The sequence below is a fragment of the Homarus americanus genome, unplaced genomic scaffold, assembly GCF_018991925.1.
Source record: "Homarus americanus isolate GMGI-L3 unplaced genomic scaffold, GMGI_Hamer_2.0 scaffold56333, whole genome shotgun sequence".
Classification (NCBI taxonomy): Eukaryota; Metazoa; Arthropoda; class Malacostraca; order Decapoda; family Nephropidae; genus Homarus; species Homarus americanus.
The window spans coordinates 10179782-10201436 of NW_024734940.1; the positions used below are offsets into that span (position 1 = coordinate 10179782).

General features: G+C 39.2%; 2 protein-coding genes and 1 long non-coding RNA gene across 4 annotated transcripts in view; 1 reads left to right on the plus strand and 2 right to left on the minus strand.

Moving 5' to 3' along the window:
- LOC121870630 overlaps window positions 1–6513 on the minus strand; it is a 139827-nt gene extending 133314 nt beyond the window's left edge. The window contains exon 1 of the long non-coding RNA XR_006089736.1: window positions 6382–6513. This is a non-coding gene — a long non-coding RNA (uncharacterized LOC121870630). The remainder of the gene's footprint in view (window positions 1–6381) is intronic.
- On the plus strand, window positions 4903–13269 carry LOC121870629. Its single transcript, XM_042372489.1, has 6 exons — window positions 4903–5130; window positions 5773–5921; window positions 6153–6282; window positions 6411–6511; window positions 9698–9845; window positions 11556–13269. Exons 1-6 carry the CDS (start codon window positions 4966–4968, stop codon window positions 11943–11945), a joined length of 1083 nt encoding a protein of 360 aa, XP_042228423.1. The 5' UTR covers window positions 4903–4965; the 3' UTR covers window positions 11946–13269.
- The window catches only part of LOC121870627 (inactive tyrosine-protein kinase 7-like), a 145272-nt gene continuing 136882 nt past the window's right edge, over window positions 13266–21655 (minus strand). For both annotated transcript variants that reach the window (XM_042372486.1, XM_042372485.1), the window contains 6 exons: window positions 21387–21493; window positions 21113–21262; window positions 19150–19260; window positions 18855–19013; window positions 18175–18318; window positions 13266–16829 (listed from right to left, as the gene is read on the minus strand). In XM_042372486.1, coding sequence (XP_042228420.1) covers window positions 16674–16829; window positions 18175–18318; window positions 18855–19013; window positions 19150–19260; window positions 21113–21262; window positions 21387–21493 — 827 coding nt within the window. In that variant the 3' untranslated portion in view covers window positions 13266–16673. The remainder of the gene's footprint in view (window positions 16830–18174; window positions 18319–18854; window positions 19014–19149; window positions 19261–21112; window positions 21263–21386; window positions 21494–21655) is intronic.

Genomic DNA, 21655 nt, shown 5'->3' on the forward strand with positions numbered 1-21655 from the left:
TGGTCATGTGCCCTTCCACCAGTGACACGTAAGGTGGTCACGTGCCCTTCCACCAGCGACACGTAAGGTGGTCACGTGCCCTTCCACCAGTGACACGTAAGGTGGTCATGTGCCCTTCCACCAGCGACACGTTTGCATTTATATAACATTCAGGGGCGGATCCGGGGAGGTCCTGGAGGTCCGAATCCACTTTTCATCAGAAAATTCCAATACATTTTCTTTAATGCAGTATTGTACTCAGGAGTTTTTGTATAGTAAACTTTAAATGCAATTGACTTCAGAATATCTCCTAATATCAAGTTCACATGGCTTCAAAATGCCCGTGATATTGGTCAGATTTAAAAAAAATATATATATAATCTGGAGGGGGCCTTACACCCCCCCCCCAAATAAAACTAGCAGGGTGGGCTCGTTGTGCTCGTCATGTTCTCCCACCCACATTTTCTTGGACCCCCCTTTCGATATTCCTGGCTCCGCCCCTGGTCATTACTAGATGTCTTCATATTTTAATAAAATGTTACAAAGCGAATTCCGATCATATCTAAGCAAACCAATGAATATTTTTTATTTGGTTGGTGTTACTCGTTCATTCTCAAGTGTGTAGACAATACTGTACTGTACATAAATATAGACCTATGAACAGACGTCTTTTTACGGTGTTCTTAGTTTTCACCAGTCCTAACGAGACGACTGGAAAACCATTAAGCAGATCCAGAAATAAATCCTCAAAAATAATCCCAACGAAATGGAATAAAAGCCAGACGAGGCAGTGTATGACCCCCACCTGTTGAGTCTCGCTACCAGTGTGTCCCTCACGTTAAGTCTCCAGGTGTCGTGACCGAGGTGTTATGTGAGGCAAGGTATGTAATGTGAGCCACACAGGCACTCTGCCACAAACACACTGGCTATTACTTGTGTCATATTCTAACAATTCATAAATTTTAATTATGATAAATAAATGTTTATACTGTAGTTATATATTGATGTACGCCTAGTCATGGGTTATGTGGGTCTCGATAATTAGAACAATGAAGAGATAATTAAGATAGTCTCTGGTGTACTGTTTCCCACATGACCCTTTGTTACTGTGTCGTCTTGATGGTTCACTGAAGGAAAAACTGTTGGACTGATTAAAAAAAAAAATGTTGTTCGAAGTATGAAACCGAGATCGTGAGTTGACTGTGGTATTAGTGTGGCGACGGGAAAGAGCAGCGTCACCTTCATGTTCGAGGCTGGCGACCCTACCCAGGCATGCATTCGTCACCAACACCAGAACCACACCCTAAGATCCTATATTAACAAGCTGTATGACGCTGTGTCAAGGAATAAACCAAGAAGACCGGACAACTAGCCAACTGTACTGGCTAACCATTGCCCTGGAACGCGATCAGCAAATCGATTAACTTACAGTTTCCCAATTACTGCAGAGGCAAATGGCGTAAAGAAACCAATCGTTTACGAGACAAACATGTTAACTATTACACACACAGTAAACCACATTTAAATATTACCCGAGGGAAGGAGCAAGGACTAAAAACAGTATTTTATCCTGTTATAAACACATGTCTTGTTTACCACTACAAGGGTAACGTGTAGCTTACCTGCATGCCTTTTTGTGATAAAATCGTTCACACGCCTTACACAGTCTTCCCATAAAGGGTCAAACAAATTCGCTTAGGCTGAAGCTTCTATGCCCTGTCACTATCATACACGATTATTTTGATCAAAAAACAAATTATATCTTTTTGTATCGTCCAATGTACTCCAACCTCTGAGGGCTGGAGCAATGTTTGCACAGTATAGTAAGTCTGATGTCTTACGTACAACAAACCAAGAAAATTCATCTATATAAGACTTGAATCGTTCACCTAAAGAGAGTCCGAAGAAGAATAGAGGAATAATTTGACTGTTTCTAAGATACATACAGCCAAACTTTGCTGTTTGGTAAAATCCGGTGTAGCCATCAGCCAGCCGATACACAGAGCCCCGACACCAGTCAGCTGGTGTGGTTGACGTGTCAACACCATCAGCGACACTCACGAGGCGAGGTGTCACCACCTGAGATTGATGCTGTTCTCTCCTGCCACTCAACGCGCAGATATTTTGGAAAGTTCGTAAGGTACACTACACTGGTGCAATATATTTTATGGTAACTATTATCTAAAGACTAGGACTGTTGCGCTAAGGTAGCCGTCACGCCAGTTTCAACACTTCTCAACAATTACAAGGATCTGGAACTAACGCATTTTACAATCAGAGATATAATAGATATACAAGGCAACCTTAGGCTTCTCTCTTTATATGACGAGTTCTTGCTTGCTTTTGAATATATCTCCCTCTCCGTATGTGTGTGTGTGTGTGTACACTAAAGAAATGTCATATGACGTCTACTCGCGAGACAGTTAACTCAAGAACAGGTAATAACTCCCACAAATATGTAAGGAAAAATGAAATACTTAAACTCGTCTGAGTTCTTGTTGTGTTACATCCACTAATTTCACCGAAATTTATTTATATTTCAACTTGTCGCGCTCAGGTAATGACCGGACGGGCGAACAGGAACTGTTTCCATGTTCTCCTCTGGCATTCAGCATGACGGATGACTTTACAAGACACGGAGACACACGACGTGCGAGAAACATCCCAATAAGTTTCACGTGTGTTGTTTACACAGAGTACTGTATCCAGGCGTTATAACAACAGCACCATGCTGGACCACAAGAACAACGTCAACACAAACATTCATAAAATATATTGATATCAGGTTCAACCATCAAACCCGACGGTATAACTGTAGGTTTTTCCTGTTTCCTAGAGCTGCCAGGTGCTCATGAGTCATAAATATTTTAAGTGTAAAATAACGTCTCGGAACTTACAGACAAGGTACGGACACATCTTGTGTATAAGCTTAGTTCATACAAAGGAGTGTTAGTTCATACAAAGAATTGTTAGTTACAAGAGAGGCAACCTGTGGTGTAATGGTCAGCATGCTCGACTCACAAGCAAGCGGACCCGGGTTCGATCACCCGGCGAAGTGAAACTAAGGGCAAGTTTCTTTACGCCCTTTGCCGCTGTCTACCCAGCAGTAATTTGGGAACCTGGATGTTATTCGATTTGAAGATCGTATTCCGGGGTAATGGTTAGCCAGTGCAGTTGGCAAGTTCTCCGGTCTTCTCGGACTATTCCTTGACACTGGGTCATGCAACTCGTTAACTTAGGGTGTGGTTGTTGTGTTGGCGACAGCTTCTACACTTTAAACAAATTCACGCCTAGGTGGCCCTTGGGCTAGCCATCCTTGTTACAAGAGGGGCAACCATTATCATTATTTTATCAGTTACAAGACTAGCGAGGTCATCCTAAGACTATATCTTGCGCTTGTGAGATCTCACTTGGATTACGCAGCTCAGTTCTGGTCACCGTACTGCAGAATGGATATAGAATCCCTAGAAATAATTCAGAGGAGAATTACAAGACTAATCCCGGGCATTAGGAACCTCGAGTACAGAGACAGGTTAAAGCAATCTTAATTTGCACTCCCACGAGAGACGTAGAGTGAGGGGCGATATGATCGAGGTGTAGAAATGGAAGTCAAGGCTAAACAAAGGTGACATTACAAAAGTACTCAAACTATCCAACCAGGAGCGAACTCATAACAATGGTTTTAAATTAGACAAATTTAGATTTAGGCGCGAAATAAGTAAACATTGGTTTGGAAATAGAGTAGTGGACGAGTGGAACAAGTTACCAAACATCATCATTAACTCAAATACGCTGGATAGCTTCAAACATAGGTTGGATGGATATATGAGCAATAGGGGTCGGGTGTAAATGGGACTGAACAGTATGGGCCAATAAGCCCGCTGCAGTTTCCTCCATTCTTATGTTCTTAGTTACCGCTATCGTGTGGTGTACCATGGTGACCATCACACCGACAGTCTGTTGTTAGACTCGTGGACTGACTTGATGACAAGCGATATCTATAGTAACAAATCCTGACCTACATCTGCTTTACGTTGAGTACATGACTCTGGCAGGCAGCCCGTCTATCACCCACCAGCTTCACCTAACAGTGCCGGGTGTCTGGTGGAGTGAGTCTCGAGAGCCGAAGTTTTGTTATTATTTTTAACGGGATTCGATCGTTACAATGACGCCATGTTCACAGATTGCCTCGTTGTGATAGACTGTTTATTTTTGGCTGCAGTAACATTGACCTATATTTCTGTTGACTGTGTATGTAACTCATACAAGTAAGAATAACATCATCAACATTACGTCTCTACACATCTCGGAGCATCACATGACAGGAGCAATAAGATCACATTAATTAAAACTAAAGAGCTGGTGAATATCCACATTAAAGAAACGCTATTAAAAGGGCATGGTTTTTGTATTATGTGATTCAACTTCAAAAATATTAAAGAAAAACTAAATTATATAAAAAAAACCATCAGTTACAATAACAATAAAAGCGAGTCGTTATTGTATCACGCTTACTTTTGTGCCAATACTTTTGACGTTTTCTTTTTTATGTTGTGAAAGGTGGGCAATACAATACTGTGTATCAAATGTTTGTTTACTTTTCTTACAGTGCCAGTGACCTTCCTTGCCACAGTGATAGAGTTGGTGACTCAGGGTTGACCAAGGTGGTCAATTTCGATAGATCAGTGCCACAACCTCCATGTCTCTATTTCACTCTTGGACCTTTGACTTCCGTGTCTTAGTGGGTCATAAATCTTTGACTTCCGTGTTCCAGCAACTAACCATCCTTTAACTTCTTTGTTTCAGTAGTGGACAAATCCTTTATTTCCGTGTTTCAGTAACCATATACCTCGTGACTTCAGTGTTTCAGTAATTGTCTTCCCTATACCAGTGGCTATTTCATCCTTGACTTCCGTATTTCAGCAGTCAACTAACTCCTGGGTTTGTGTTTCAGTGACGTACTCAGTGGAGTGCACGGGGCCGACGATGGTGGTGCGGGTGCCGGTGGACGGTGTAAGGGGCGTGGAGCTGGACAAGTGGACGGAACTGCCGGGATGTGGTGCCCAGCGTGACGACTCCCACTACACCCTCACGCTACCCCTTGACGATGACCTCGCCTGCGGCACCACCAGGGTCAGGAACAAACTCACGGTGAGGAGACCTTAACCACAGTACAGTGTAACGTCTGCAGGGTTCTGACTATCGTTGTTCTATTTCTTCGCTTTATCCATTTAGCATTTTTTTCTTCGTTTTATCCACTTCTCTTAAGGTTTCCAGGGGGTGTAAGCATTGTTTCTTCTCTTCCCTTTTCTGTTTATCCATTCAGTTTCGTTTTGTTTACTCATCTTTCTATTCCATCAACAAGAAACACAAAAAAATTACTGAAAGGTCACTTCTCTCCTCATAACCTATTCTAGTGGTTTACCATGGGCCTTATGTGTCCCCCAGGGCTAGTAGTGACCCCCAGGGCTAGTATTGACCCCCAGGGCTAGTAGTGACCCCCAGGGCTAGCAGTGACCCCCAGGGCTAGTAGTGATCCCCAGGGCTAGTAGTGACCCCCCATGGTTAGTATTGTCCCCAAGGCTATAAGTGTCCCCAAGACTAGTGTCCCCCAAGGCTATTAATGTCTCCAAGGGCTACTAGTGTCTCCTAAAGCTAGTATTGTCGCCCAAGACTAGTAGTGTCTCCCCAGACTAGCAGTGTCTCCCAAGGCTAGTAGTGGCCCTCATTATAACTCCCTACAGTATACTCGTTATTATTTCTTATTGACATTGGTGGTGTTGGCCTTGGCAGGGAGATACGCTCTACTATCACCGGGTGGCGATCACAGCAGCTCACGGGCGGCAGGTAGTGCTGGTCAAGTGTCGTGCGGCGCTTGACAACTCTACCATGAGCAACATCGTCAAGAGAGATGTCCTCCCACCGGAGTTTGTTGAGCCAGAGTACGTAGTGGTGTGTTCTTGAGTACTGTTGTCGGTGTTGAGTATACTGACGCACCTTAACCATCGATATTTTGTTGGTGGTGCTGTTCTGTAATCCATCCTGTATCAATGTTACCAACTGGGATTATAGCCAAAATTACCTTTTTTTTATATAAACAAACAAAATCTTCTCTGTAGATAATTATTTTCACTCTTATACAAATGGATAAAAAATAAGTTCTCTCCCTGCAGTTACATCGAGATCACGTCTGAGGTGACAGGCACAGCACCCATCCCCATCCTGGGTGTGGGCGTGAGGCAAGACGGTGAGCTGGTTGGAGGCCAGATTAATGTTCGACCTGGCACACCCCTCACCATGGAGGTCAGTGAATAAAATATGTACAGTCCAATGAAGGCTATATAAGGAATCACCTCTTGACCAGATATACATCAGATAATGCAACAACATACATAACATTACCAGTGTTTCACGAAGACGCGTGTTGTCAGGTGTTCCTGGATGACGCTTCAGCTGGCACTTACGGCATCCTGATGAGCTACATGGAGGTGACCGACACTGAAAACAAGAGAGAGACCATTATCTTCAACGGGTATGTAGGGGAGGGGGGAGGCATACAGTACCTTAACAGCACCTGCACTCTTTGAATTAGGAAATAATTAAGTTGTAATAAAATAAGCTGCTAAGTTGATATCTAACACTATTCTCCTTTCCTAATGAAGGCAGTCGAGTGCAAAATTGCCAGTCACACTGTCTCCTTGTGTACCGGGGTCTTAGTATTCAGCGTCCTGTATTCTCACTTAACCTTAATGGACCAGCAGGTTTATGGGACCACACACTCTATAGATCAGGGTTTTTTTTTTTTTTGGGGGGTCATTTACTCATTAAATAAACATCACCATGGCATATGCGTAATAAACTACAGTATTATTGAAAGGAACTCTTTCATATGTTTGTTCGGTAATTATTTGTATCTTGACTGTCACTTGTTTGGCGGACAATAATTCTGGTCTTAATTGACTCAATATTTGATGCTTGATGCGGTGGAAATCGTCTTTTTTGTGGAAACGTATTACTTTTCAACTTTCGAGTTGAGAATCAAGTAAAAAAAACGCGTTTGTTTTACGTTGCTACAACCTAACCTTGACTAACCTAACCAATCATAACATAACCTAATCCTTAAACCTTACTAATCATAACCTAACCTAAGCAATCCTGCGAGTTTTCACGCAGTGAAGTCACAGAGTGGCTGGTACGGAGAATGGTCGTGAGTTCAGTCTCAAGAACTTTCCCTGCTGACAAACACCGACTTCCCTAACAAAAATCACACCAAGGTATTAATGGCAAAGGTGTAGATAACGGCTGCCACCAGAAGGAATTGTCCGAATTGGTTGAAAAATTTTTACGCGCTAATATCATATTAATACAAAAATGGAAACAATGCATAGAACCTAATAGAACCTGACCTAACATACCCATACAGTAGGTTGGTTATGTTAGGTCAGTTCTATTAGGTTCTATGCATTATCGTGTTAATTTGTGTTAAACAACTTATCTTAATATTGAGGTTGATATAAATCAGCAATGGCGAGGAGGAATTCGTGGAAGCGTTCACCATCATTTATAGGAAACATCTCTTGAAGGGGGATTTAGCGAGGTAAACAACAAAAATGGCGCCGGGAGAATAATTGCGAAGCAGGATAGAGTAAATAAAAAATAATAATACTTAAAATCATAATAGAAAGTTTCGGTTCGGTTAATTGACTTAAAATCATCAAAACAACAAGTACAGCAAAAATAAGGAAAATCATCAAACAACTTCTGGTGGTAGCCGTTATCTACACCTTTACCATAATTAATTTCAACCATTTCGGTTTCAGTTTTCTCAATATTTGTTGCATCAAATATTGAGCAAAATGAGATAAAAATTGTCCGCCAAACTAGCAAGTCAAGATCCAAATATCATCCGTTGGTTCATGCCGGACTCAATTTGGGACTATGAGTGAGGCCACATTAGTTTACATTTTGCCACCATTGTCATCAAGAAACACTGATCTAGTGAGGCCGCACCCTACCTCATTTAATCTTGTCGATCATATGTTGGCGGCAAAATGTACGCAAGTGTAGCTGCACCCGATGGCATAAAAAACTTACTTAAATGCGTGTAAACCTGCAGAAGACTGTCTGAAGCAGCGAGTACTTCCCTGAGCTAGTCATGAAATGCAATGTTTACCAAAGGGCAAAACAGGGTGGGAAACGTTTTCAGATTATCATACAGTAGGGTTAAAATTATTGCTCAAAATTATCGTACATTTATATTTTATCAGTAAAGTCTTTTACAGATGAAGGAGTTAGGGCCAATTGCAAGAACGGTTATGGAGTGTACGACGCCATTTACGGTGACCTTCTTGCCCTGGGCTTTTTCAGCAATATCGCCTTTAACACATGGAATTCTGCACTTTTCGAAGCTTTGGAAGAGTCTCGAAACAAGTTTCCTAGTGGGAATTATCAGCTAGTGCTGTACTCAAAATATCGAAACTTCGAGATCCCTCCAGAGCTTCAAAAGGGTGGTATTCCTGAAACAAGATCAGGGCAAGAAGGTCATCGTAAACGGCGTCGTACACCCAACGACTGTTCTTGCAATTGGCCCTTAGTTAAAATTGCATTATTTTATACTTGTCCTATTTACCCCCAGCTCAAGCATGGGACAATTAATTAACTTAGCTTAACTAGTTAGCTTTTGAAATAAGTTTAACTTAAACGGAATTTTGGTAAATTAATTGATTAACTTCGATTAATTATCAATTAACTCCTGAGAAAAATAACAAATAATATATAACACACCAACCCTTGTGCCCAGTGAGTATCCCTACTGTTGACTTTCCTATACAGTACACGAAATGTTAGTAGCCAGACTGGAGAGGGTGATGCCGCCCTGCCTGCTGCCTCTCAGTTACTCTGTTGTCATTGCAGTGTCCATGTGATCAACACGCTCAAAGGGCGATGTGTATATTATAATACTCTTTACAAGTTGAAACATGAGACAAACATTTTCGTATACACATTATGGAAATGAACATAATGAGGTTAACATGGTGTTTGCGAAAGAAAGATGCAATTGTTATGAACGGTAATTTGGTTAATCATAATTTGTGTAACTGACTTGAACTTGGCAGTTAGCATTGAAAAAGTTTGAGTTTAAACTTTCAGTGATTATTATTTATTTGATACAGAATTCGTATCTTATCATGATATAATTTTTCAAGTAAGAAAGTCCAACTTGGTTTTGCATACTGAAATAATATTATTATTTACGTGAAAAACTGTTGAGCAAAAAATAAAAAAGCCAAGAATATATTATTATTTTACCTCAAGACTTATTTATACCAAGGAAGTAGTGTGCCAGACTCAGCTTGGCTATTCAAACTACAGTATTCATTGACTTCTGGAAAACATTTACAGGATATTAAGTTATTTAATCCACATAAAAATTCTCCCAAGCAAATTTGACACAGACTGGTTAACTTAATCGAAAGAATCTCAACTTAATTAGTTAATGTTAAAAAAATTAGGTTAACCTAACTTGACTTAACTGATATATATATACTGTATATATTTTTTTTTTTTAAGGCGGAAATCTACCCCAGGTTAAGAACCCTTGATCTCGAGTGTAATATACTGTAATTGATATTATTAAGACTGAAATTAGAATCAACAAACCAGTTACAATCCTCATTCTTCTATTCTATTTTTTTCTGCTAATACAAAACTCTTACAGATGTTCAGTTGACCCCGTGTTGTTTGACAACTTTATAACAACTACTGGTGATTACGTGTCTGCCAAATTCCGCGCCTTCAAGTTCCCCGAGACCAACTACGTGTTGTTCCGTGGAACTGTTGATGTTTGTCTGGACAAGTGTCAGGGGGTAAGTTAATGTTGTATCTCTTGAACGTTTCTGATAAATTGTAAAGTTTGAATTTTGTACAATACAGTTTATAGTACATTATTATAGGTATATACATTTAAATTTAAATAATTTTAGATCAAAACATAAACAATTATAACCTCTCCTAAACTTAACTAAATACAAAACTTTAATAATTGACATTCATATAGTATGACAAAACTCAAAATTAGAGGATATTACATATAGGTAGAATATTATAGTAGAAGGAATGTAAAGAGAGGAAAAGTTGGTAGTGTGGCCGGTTAGTTATTTACACTGTCAATACACTTATCTTATCTCATATGTCAATACACATATATTACGTATGTAGTACGTTCTTAAGGGACAACTTGTTAAACACCACTTCGATACAACTATATTTGTTAATTCACTAAATGACACAGAAACATCAATATTATATCGGAGTTCTTAGCACATTATTTTTACGTTACTGGACACTGACTCGGACACAAATATGAAAGGAATACACTTCCCACAGTAGGTAACTCACTCTAGGGATCGTTCTGACAAAGACTCACGTGTAACCAGGCACGGGAAACGTAGGTGAGTTTGGGAAGTTTGAAGTTTACATACTACAGTACTGGGTTCAGACATAAGGTCAAGAGTCTTGAGAAGATGATGGATGTGTAGACGGTATGTGAGTGATTCATACCCTGGATGATGTTGGTACCCATTGGGATGAAAAGGGAGTGGAACATGATCGGAGAAGAGATTGGTGGTATTGGTATGGTTGGTGGTGACTTGGCGTTGGTCCAATGCTGAAGACTACTAGGAGTACTCTGGAGGTCACCATATTTCCAACAAGCAAATGTATCCTTCAGGAAGCCTTAGGCGAGTGGCTGAAAAGTGGAAACATTCCACCTTAAGCATACAGCTTGGCGATATTCGATAAAGAAGTCTATATAGACCAAGCCACGAGACTTCACCGAATCCCAGGGTTGATGGCTGTTGATAATTAATTATGGTATGGATAACTAAGTCAAATGCTTGGTGAAGTCTGAGAAGATGAGTGCCTTAAAACTGTTATGCTTCTCTTGATTTTTGTTTCAGGTGATACACCACACTTAATAATGAGGGCGGTCTGGCCAGGGTGAATGTTTAACACAACACCTTCAGGTCAATCAGAGCCTCAGCTTTAATGTGGAATGGACCTAGGTCATTGTGACAGAACAGTTCTACCACCCCTACAACATGCATCAGTACACAGGCAGTGAAAAAGATGCCATCTCTCTATAGTGACAAAAATGTGGACTTTGACTGAACTGACTGGTGACGACCTCATCAAACTTGCAAGTCAGCAAGGAGTCTTGACTGGGCCAGGGCGGGGTGGGTTAGCACAGTCTGCCCATACACATGAGGTCCTATTTTGATTTCTGAACATAGTGACCTCGTCTTCGGCTTTGGAAGATGTTCAAATACTTTAATCGCAAATGACACTGCTGTCTGGGTATCTGTCTCCATTTTCATATCAGTCCAAAAATGTTCCTTCAGTGGACCATCAAGACCAGAGAGGTATAAGTTACCATTGAGAGAAATGGTAGAACAGATATTATTATAATTCTGCATTTTTATTGACTGTATTCCATAGAATTTTTTTTTATCTATAACATATACTGTACTTGCTCCCATGCATTATGTCTCCCAATATTGATCAATATATCTCTACAGATTGCATGCAGTAATGGTCAACTCGGCTTTGGAAGGCGACGACGTGGTGTTGACAGCAAACCTGCTGACCCTAACAAGATCTTTGAAGTCACAATGATGACTTTCTTGAAGGTAGACGAGAAAAACAATGATACCAACAAGGCAAACTTTGAAAGTGTCGCTGAAGACATGGTAGAGAGAATCGCTGAGGACGTAGGGGCCGTGGAACAAGCACTGGCTGACGCAGAGGCTTCCCGATCCTGGAGTCAGGCAGTAGATGAGCGAGACGTCCCATACAAGTCCAGTGAAGGAAACGAACCTGTCTTCATCTACTACAACAATGGCCACAGTCACACTCAGAGTTTGATCTTGGTTATGGCCGCTGCACTTCTTGTTTACTTCTGCCACTAATTCATTACAATAACAGTTCTTAAAGAGACAAACCTGTGTGTTGACAAAAACTTTCAACCTAGACTCTGATATCTGGGTTACAGCTCTAATCTGACTATTTTGGCCTGTAAATTTATTTTTTATATTACAATTAAAATCCACCACATACCCACATAGGTTTACAAAATGTTTGCATTTATTTGTCGCCACAAGTTTGGTCGGCTACAACAAAATGATAATCATCACGGACGACTAGTGTGGCGATACTTCCCTAAGCTTTAAATTCATGGTTTCTTTATGAATAATTGAAAGTATGGCATTTTTTTATGTAATTTCTAGTTTTGTACATTTAAGGCTAATTACAGTACTACTGACTTATCTCCACACGACTGATACTCTTTGTTCAGTCTTGAAGTCTTTAATTATCTAAACAATAGTGTATAATAAAAGTCACTTTTAATAATTACAAATAACTTCTGACAATTATCTTGTATCACTTCACATAATCTTGTAGTCGTTTATGAGTTTTCTTTTCAAGTTCGTGTGCCACAAAGGTGTGTATCCTTAAGGGATTTTCTAAGAAGTGTCATAGTTATATAAGTGCAATGTGTCTTCCTGACACTCTGCTCTGCCAAGTGATCTGTTACTCTTAATAAATGTACATTTTATGGTTTAAAAGTCTGTAAGATGACATGAGGCCTTGACTCTGTGTGTTACACTTGACACCAACAAGCATTTGTTGTCAAGGTGTTCTCATCTTACTATTCTACCTTTTATCTCCATCCATGTTATGTCATGACTGAGACGTTAATCTGTTCAACATGTTTAATTTAAGTATTGGAATATCTTAACACTTTGATAAATTGTCCTTTTCAGAAAAGTATTGCAATACTGAATTTTTTTGTATGATAACCTGATCTGTTGCTACTACTACTATGGTGAAGGGAGAACACAGTATACTACTGTGTCAGTTTGATCTATCTGTTGCCTCTGCTCATAATGTTGCCTCCCAGGCTGCCCTCATCCTTCTGACTTGTGGTGCGAGTTTTGTGATGGATGATGACTGTTAGCAGATACTGCAGGATTTACTGAGATACTCAGTACTGCCCTAAAGTGTGGCAACAAGACCTGAGAGTCCGGGTGTAGAGCAGTCTGGTCAAGACTTGGCAGTGCCACGGACAGTTGCAATAATGACATATCTCGTCATAAACTGACCTTGACACTGAAGTCTGCCACCGCTGGCCTGAGGGCCATCATGTAACAGCAACTAACAAAGTGCTTGTACAGCTGTACAGTAGAATAAATATCATATAACATTCTAATGTAAAATAAACTGTGATAGTTTCTTAGACTTTTATTTCATACATGAACCATGTAAGAACATGTTCTTCACGCACTTCCTTAAGCAAGTCCTATTGTAAACCAATAATATACTGTATCTGAAAAAGAAAGCTGTTAAATAGAGGCTAAATAAAACATAATATAAACTTTAATAAATCTTAGGTGAAGCATTCATAATAATAATAATAATAATAATACTGTAGTAATAATAATAATAATAGGGGTCCCTAGGAGTTAGTAACACAGTACAGCAGCAGTAAGATGGAGTTAATTTGTGTTAAATGACATACAGTATTTCTATTAAATCAATACATCCCAACCAACATAAGAATACTGTATTTAGGGATTATCACCTCCATCACAGATCCTGACCAGACAGGAAGTTATGAACACACCTTAAAGAACAGATATTTACTTCAATTTCAGCACCTGTTATAGAATGTAGGTAAACTCACCTCTGTTCAAGATTTAGAGTTTTGCACCTTAGTTTGCTCCTCAGTTACTTGACACCAAAACTCGACAGAAACACAACACAAAGTAATGAAGCTACCAGTCCATGTTGCACACCACTATTATCTTGGTACTTTATAAGTTTGACAGTCAACAAACTCTATTAATATTAGTAATGTTATCATGATTGTTATTATTATCTCAAGTGTTGAAGTAATGATGACCAAGTGTCGTCAATAACAAGCAGGTAATCTATTTACATAATGAACCTGTATGAGTAAAGTTAACAAAACATTAATATGTATATGTACAGAGACTTTGGAACTTTTTGATGCCCATTCAAGTGAGAAAACTCTTCTTGATGTTTCTTACACATACTGAAACCATTTCCCAGTAAGTAAGGCGACCTTGTGGTAAGGTGAGGCCCGGGGCAGTGATCCAGGGAGTCACCAGCCATAAGTATTACGTATCAACTATCACGATCACCTCTGACCACTACCCACAATACACCTGTGCCACGTCACACAAGTTAACATAAAAAGATTATCACCTTTATACTGCTTGATGTTGTGGGAATTTAATAAGTATTTTCTTGCTCCATAAAAATACCTTGAGGAGCTTCATCTTAGTGTTTTTGATTAACTTAGAGCTGCTACAGGTTCATCATTCTCCTCTTATTTACACATACAAACTGTTGAGCAATATGAGATCACATTCAAGGTTGAAGAAAAGTAATTTCTATCTTAGAATGCAATTAATAAGAGCTTTATATCAAGCTGAAAATATGATTCATGAAAACCCAAACATCTTACTCGGTATAAATTCAGATAATGTCAAGCACGTGATTTCTGTACTACTATAGTTTGTTAGTCATAAGTAACCCACATGCTGTTCTTCTTACTTCAGGAGATGTGAGTATCACTATTCTAAAGTTTACAGATGAGAGTATCACATATTTACTGCACTAACTAAAGTTAAAGATAAACAGTTCTAAATGTCACCTATTTTGTGTACAACAGAATCAGCCAAGCTGTACACAAGCAAACTTGTCCTTAACATGAAAACAAGCAGCAGTTCTACTAAGAAGTCAATATGACCGGGAATATTATCACCATCGCTTCTTCACTAAAGAAAGGTTTATCCAGTACGACAGTAAACATTACTGTGTTCTGGAATAATACATATGAAGTAGTCATATAAGGCAATGATAAGTTACTCACTCTAAGAGGTATCACTTACATATCATGTGACTCACAAACAGGGTGTGGGGGTGGCACTGTACACCTTATAGTGGTAAACATTGCAGTTGACGATTTTCTCCTGACCTCAAATGACCAAAAAGAACAAGAGTGATCCAAAACTGACCTGGGGTTGACAGCATATATCTCCCACATAAAAAGAAAACTACTATATTTCTCCTAATAATTGAAACCTGGTCAGTATATACTATCAAATGCAGTATATTATAGTAGCTATCCTTGATACACCTGTACACACTTGTTGAGGCCGCTAATGAAACACCTTCTGTCACCCGTGCTATGGCTCAGTTCATTCTCTCACCTCCCGTGCCCTACACTTCAGCTTGCCTCCCTTTACAAACAATGTAATTATCTTCGCCGCACATCTAAGCCACCGTAGTCATAATTACCGGTATTTCATATTCCACCTAATCACAATACCAAATCCCCCTCAATCATCATCATCCTTCAAACTACAACCCCACACTTCAAGAAAAAATAAATAAAAAATTATCCCAGGTGTCTTCCCCAACCAAGCCTCATTCACTACCCTGGTAACCTTAACTCGACTCTCCTTATATTAGTTTCTCATCTCTTACAACCATCTGTATTAGATATGGTTGTTGCTTTAACATCCAGTAACTTCTAATTCTTAAAACAATCATCTTCAATTGCTTCTTACAGCCATCCACTTTATAGGTTTTTGCATTTGACACATTATATCTGTATTTTAACTCCTGACCTTACTGTCCCTTTAGCAAGTTTAGTTATTAATTTCCTTGGTTCTCTCAATCTACCTTGCTCTTACTCTCATTCTCCCTCTCGTTCTTACCCTAGATATTTTACCTGTTGGTTTCACTCTGGCATAATTAATTAGGTGTACCTGTAATTCCACACGACTACAACAACACCTTCCCTGGCATGTGGTAGCAGAGTTACCGACAATATTAAGCCTAACTTCAGGTCCCTAAAACTCTCACTGTCTTGTAAATACTTCCAATAATTGGTACATCATTAGTTACTGGAATGTAAACACACACATTCAAATCTAGCAAAGAACTCAGGTTAAACTGTTACTTTTTTTTAAAGAAACTCTAACTTGGTCCCCATGTCAAACTGTACAGGGTAATATTACAGTAAAACACCGGAATAACGGAATCCAGTAGACCGGAATTTCAAGGTTCAACATAAATGCCCTAAAGAGATATTATTAACAATGTTGATGATAATGATGATGATAATGATGATAAACAGACTCAGAGGTGGAGGAGCTCGCAGGGCAGATGAGTGTATAGTACCATGGCCAGCATCACCAAGACCACCACGGTGCCTGACACAGCTCTCTCATGCTGAGGTAATAACAATAACACTTGTGTATATTAGGTGGTTCTAACAATAACATATATATATATATAAGTATGACCTTAGAAACTATATCAAACCCACATAACAAGTTCTGACAAAGTTTCTAGTTTCATTTTGATATAATACAATTATTTGGAGTACATGTAATGAAATTTCCCCATTCACATAAAGGCTCTCTCGCATACAGTCCGTTATTCAGGGGTTTTACTACACATTAGACTGTGTTAAAGGCTTAAGTTGTTTACACTGTGAAAGGTTTAGTGCTACTGGTCAGTGTGCAGGGTTTTAGTACTACCACACAATGTTAGTGTCACTCCAGAATGTAATACTAATCTGTGTAGAGCGCGGCAGGGGATCACGTCATGGCCTTGAGGGTGTCAACCACAGTGTGTATAGATGGGCGGGCCTTAGGAGACAGCTGCCAGCACCCAGCAAGGAGGCTCTCTAGGTCAGCCGGCGTCCTGGGAGGTGCCGTACACTCCAGCTCTCCCCGCTCTGAACTGGCAATTACCTAAAACATATCAAGTTTTTCTTATACATAAATTACATTCAACACGACATTGCACATCTTCAGTTACAGTAGTTTTTAGCCTTTGGAATACATCTTCATAACTAATTCCATATACTTATACTGTACACACCATCATATTTCTGATTCTACAAATCTCCTGCAGGTGACTGTACATGTGATGATTGATGTAAATCTGAGTCTTCTTGTCTTATGAAAAAAAAAGTTGAAGGGCATATGAGAAGTAAGCTGGGGACAAGTGAAGGGAGTAAAGTCAAGAGTAACAGAGAGTGAGGGTGAACGAAAGTGTAGCAATGTTGGTGAATGATGAAATATGGAATTATGTGACAGCATCATGGATCAGATGTAAATTAAGAAATGAATGAAAGATTATGAATATTATCTTAGTGTCATAACAGGCAAGTTCATATAGCACCAGAGATAATTAATGGTAAAAGGTTAAACTAAAAGTAAAATGATGGCAAGAAAAGAAAGCTAGATAATAATAAGTGCATTTGCACTGTGGGATGAGAAGAGCAAGGAAGAAAGAGAGAAGTTTTTAGAAAGATTTGAATAACTGTATTGAAAGCTTTAGTATGAGTGATAGACTAAAATTATTCTCGATATAAATGCAAGAGTCAGAGACAAGGATGTGGAGGGGATTAAGGGGAAATTTCGAGAATCCAGAATGAATGGGAAGGAAGAGAGGATTGATATTAGATAGAAGAATGAAAAGAATATTGACTGGTGTGAATGAATTATGATGGGGCAGCACAGGAGTGTCTGACCATATGGAAATCTTAAAAGTTAGAAGGGAGTAAATTTGTCGATTATATTGTATCAGTGAATATATCAGGTGGTTGTTACTGAGAGAATTGTAGCAAAATAAGAGTTAATTAGGGGAGAAGAAGTGTGAGTTCAGGAGAGGAAAATGATGTATAAATCACATTTTTTTTAACAGCATAACACGAGTGAAAATATTCTGGAGGGGAAGACTTAACTTGAGGCATTCATAGATTTAGTAAATGTACAAGATAGAGCAGACAGAAGAGAAGTGGTGTGGGAAGCATAGACAACGTAAGAAGTTAGTTGCTGACTGTTCTCTGGAGATTACATAGGAATAGTGATGCATGTATTAAAGTTTTATCAGGATGAGGGAAACTGACCCCAGTGAAAGCAGAATTATGACAGTGATGTGTAATGTCAATATTGTTTAATAATTTTTTACAGAGGGAGTAGTAAGAGAGGGGAAGAAAGTATACCTGAAAGAGGTATAAGTCTGGGGGATAATGTCACTGTATGTTCAGAGATTGCAGATTAGTATGTTTAGATACAGAGAATGTCATACCTGGTGATCGGAGAGATGGGAGTGTGGTATTGCTGCCTGAGTAAGCACCTCCCACACCAGCCACGCCCATGAAAACACTGAGCTCTTCATGCTGTATTCCTCCTCCATCAGAGCCTCTTGTGCCAGCCATCTTACTGGCAGCACCTATGAATATGTAAGTTATATTCTCAGGTTCAGGTGAATTAATTAAAACCAAATGTGTATTTTCACACACTCAGTATGTAAGCCCAAACCATTTGTCAGAGAAAGTCTTCAATTTGGCATGATTGTGTGCAGTAATAACAAAGCGGCTAATCTGCCTACACTACTTAATACACTACAGTACAGTATCGAGATATAAAAATGTGAGTCTCTTAATAATTATATATGATAGAGCAAATGAGAATAGCTAAGTAGAAAAAGGAAGATGGTTGAGAAGAACTTGGAGAGAAAGAAAAGATCAAGAGAGCCACATTTTTTGGTAATTACTGTACAATAACTGGCAGTGTGTTGTCTGCCACTTCATAGACTCTTATTACCTAAAGATAATATTGGCAGACCAAGGACTGTGACCTTCCTCACCACAACATGGTCTAGCCCTCAGCTCTTTGGTCACCATGTATCATAAACTAAATCCCTCAATTCAACAAAAACTAAACACAGAAACTGTTTGCCTTTTAGTAATTCTCCATTATCAGTACCTGGTTCCTGTAGGTGCAGTACTCAGCAGCGTATGCATCACGGGTGAGGGCTGGGGAGGCTAGCTTAACCTGTAGTGTTGACGTTATGAGACAGTTACGGGCTGCCACGTCCCTATGGGTGTGTCGCCGACCACTCAGGTACTCCAGACCCTCAGCTACCTGCACCAGGGGGAATAGTAAAGTTGGCGAGATAAAATATATTAATCTATAGTGTATAATACCACTCACCTTTATTATATCTCATATATTATGTTATAAAAATATCTATAAGTCGCTAATCATGTGAGAGTCAAACCTGTAGTGAGAGATTGAGGCACTGGGTGTGTGTGAGAGGTGGTGGTCGAAGGCTGCCCAGGGGTCGAGGTGACTCCTTCCTTGTTGCTAACAGGAACTGCTTCATGTCACCCTGTGAAGAAACAATTCACAAATTATAATCTTGGTTCAGTTCTTCATAAATATAAGATACTAAGTGTATATGTGAGACTGTAAATATAATGACCTTTACACAACTCCAAGTTGTACTATGGGAGGGATGACATGACAGTACATGAACAGCCAGTCTGAGGTAATGATAAACTGTTGTGCAAGTTATCAAACAAAACAAACAAAAAACAATATAGGATTTATAAGATTTCATATTCTTAAGTCCTGAGGCTTTGCGCTGTGACCCAGTTTATGTACAGTCACCCACAAAGGTCCTTTCCTCTCTTCTCCTGAACCATGAACTCTGAGATTCAGATTCAAAGCATTTATGGACTGAATAATGCATTACTGTTTATTGCTTTGGGTTCACAAATCTGAATCTCACGGTTCGTGGTTCAGAGGTTAGAGGCAACAGGACGTTTGTGGGTGACTAAACAGTTGTCCTAAAAGTACTTTGATACCATACAACTCATTTTTTGTCAGATGGTAATATCTGGCAACTATACAATTCCTCATTATTCTGGGGCAATAGTGTACATTGTACTGTATACTGTATTATAAAGTAAAAGATTTTAAAAAAAAGTTGAACATGATTATTTTTTATATATTTAACCATATACAGTACAGTAGATCACTTTTATAAGAGAAAAATAAAGTTACAAAATAACTAAATACCCTGTACAGTACTGTACACGCACAAAATAATATGAAACGTATACATTTTTCGTACATTAACACTGAGGTTTTAACATATATGAAAGTACATTTTTTTTATTCAAAACATGCTAAAATTACTGCTAAATTACTGGTTTTGTCATTACTAATCTACATGTTTTATGAAAGGCTAATTTGGCTCCTCGTAATTACTGTCAACCAGTTGATCAATTGGATTGCATATTTTACACGACATATGATTAATTTAAGGCAGGATAGTGTTAGTTTAGTTCTGCTTTCTTTGCATTTTAACAAAAACAAAGATGAAGTCAAACTGCTTTGTTTAACCTGTGAACAACAACATAAGAGTCAAGAAACATCACACACCAGAGCACAAGACTACCGGAACTGTGAGTCACAATGACAACCCTACACAATACACCCGCTACTCTAGTGCCCGACGCGTGAGTGTAAGTAGTAAAATTCTGAATGAGGGTAAATAATGCACAAGAAGACAATATGACTTCATAACCTTATTAGAGAAGAGAGGATGGAGAGAGCGAGACAACGAAACAAATAAAATTAACAGAAGGGAAATATAATTAAGACAAGATAGACGAGTTATCATCTTAAGAGTCCAAAGAAAAGTTATTCTTTCTAGTTGTTGATACATCACTAAATAATGAATGTTTACAATCTTTAAGTATGACGAGCAAAACATGATGAAAACGAGGTGTGATGACAGGATTATTGGTGTGGATAGAGGTCACCAGGACTGGGGGTGTGACCCACTGTTGGATGAGTGAGCAATTACTAGTACGGATATGTGGAGGTTCTGGAAACAGTCACGTTCCTATGTGAGAGCAACGTTTATATCTACGTTCATGCTAACACCTAGTTTGGCCATAACAAAAATTAATTTTTGCTCATTAAATAAAATCAAAGAAAATGCTATTATGTACCTGTAGTACTCTCCTAGTGTATAGTTTTATGGCATTATGTTAAGGACTTCACTCATAACATTGCCAAGTTTCTTAACATGAACTCAACATTTTTAAAGGAGTCAAAATACTTTCGGGGCAACTTTACCAATGAGTGATTATGCGAGCTGTTAGAATCTCACTAAACCGATAAATCCCAGCATAAGAATGTACTAATTCTGACAAAGTAACATGACCTACCCAGTCAGTGTATTGTGTGACGAGGAGGTGAGGTGTGTGGGAGGTGCAAAGACCAAGGGTGGTGACCACATTGATGTGTGAAGGTCCACCAAACATTGCTGCCTCTCTACACACCTCCGCCAGTAGTGCCTCGTCTCTCGTGCTCACCACCTGCCACCAGAACACAAAAGTAATGAATTTAGATGCATTGTTATAAGGAAAATCCCAGAGACTAAATTATCATATAAAATTATTATTCTTTATAACCCTTTTAGAAACTACTCAGTAATGTTACCTTGACCATGACGAGAGCCTCCGGGTCAGGAGGTGCGTCCTCCCCGTCACACTCCTCTGAGGAGGTCCTCAGCCTTGCTAACTGTACATCACCAAACTCTCCACGACCTGAGGGGGAGAACCACTCACTGAAGTCCAAGAGCAAGATAATGGTGCTGTTGAAACACCTTAATACTGTACAGTACAGTATTGTGTTTGAAGGGCAATGTCATCATACATCACTATCAAATTAATCATCTATTGTTTATGTCTTTGTACAGTTACATGCAA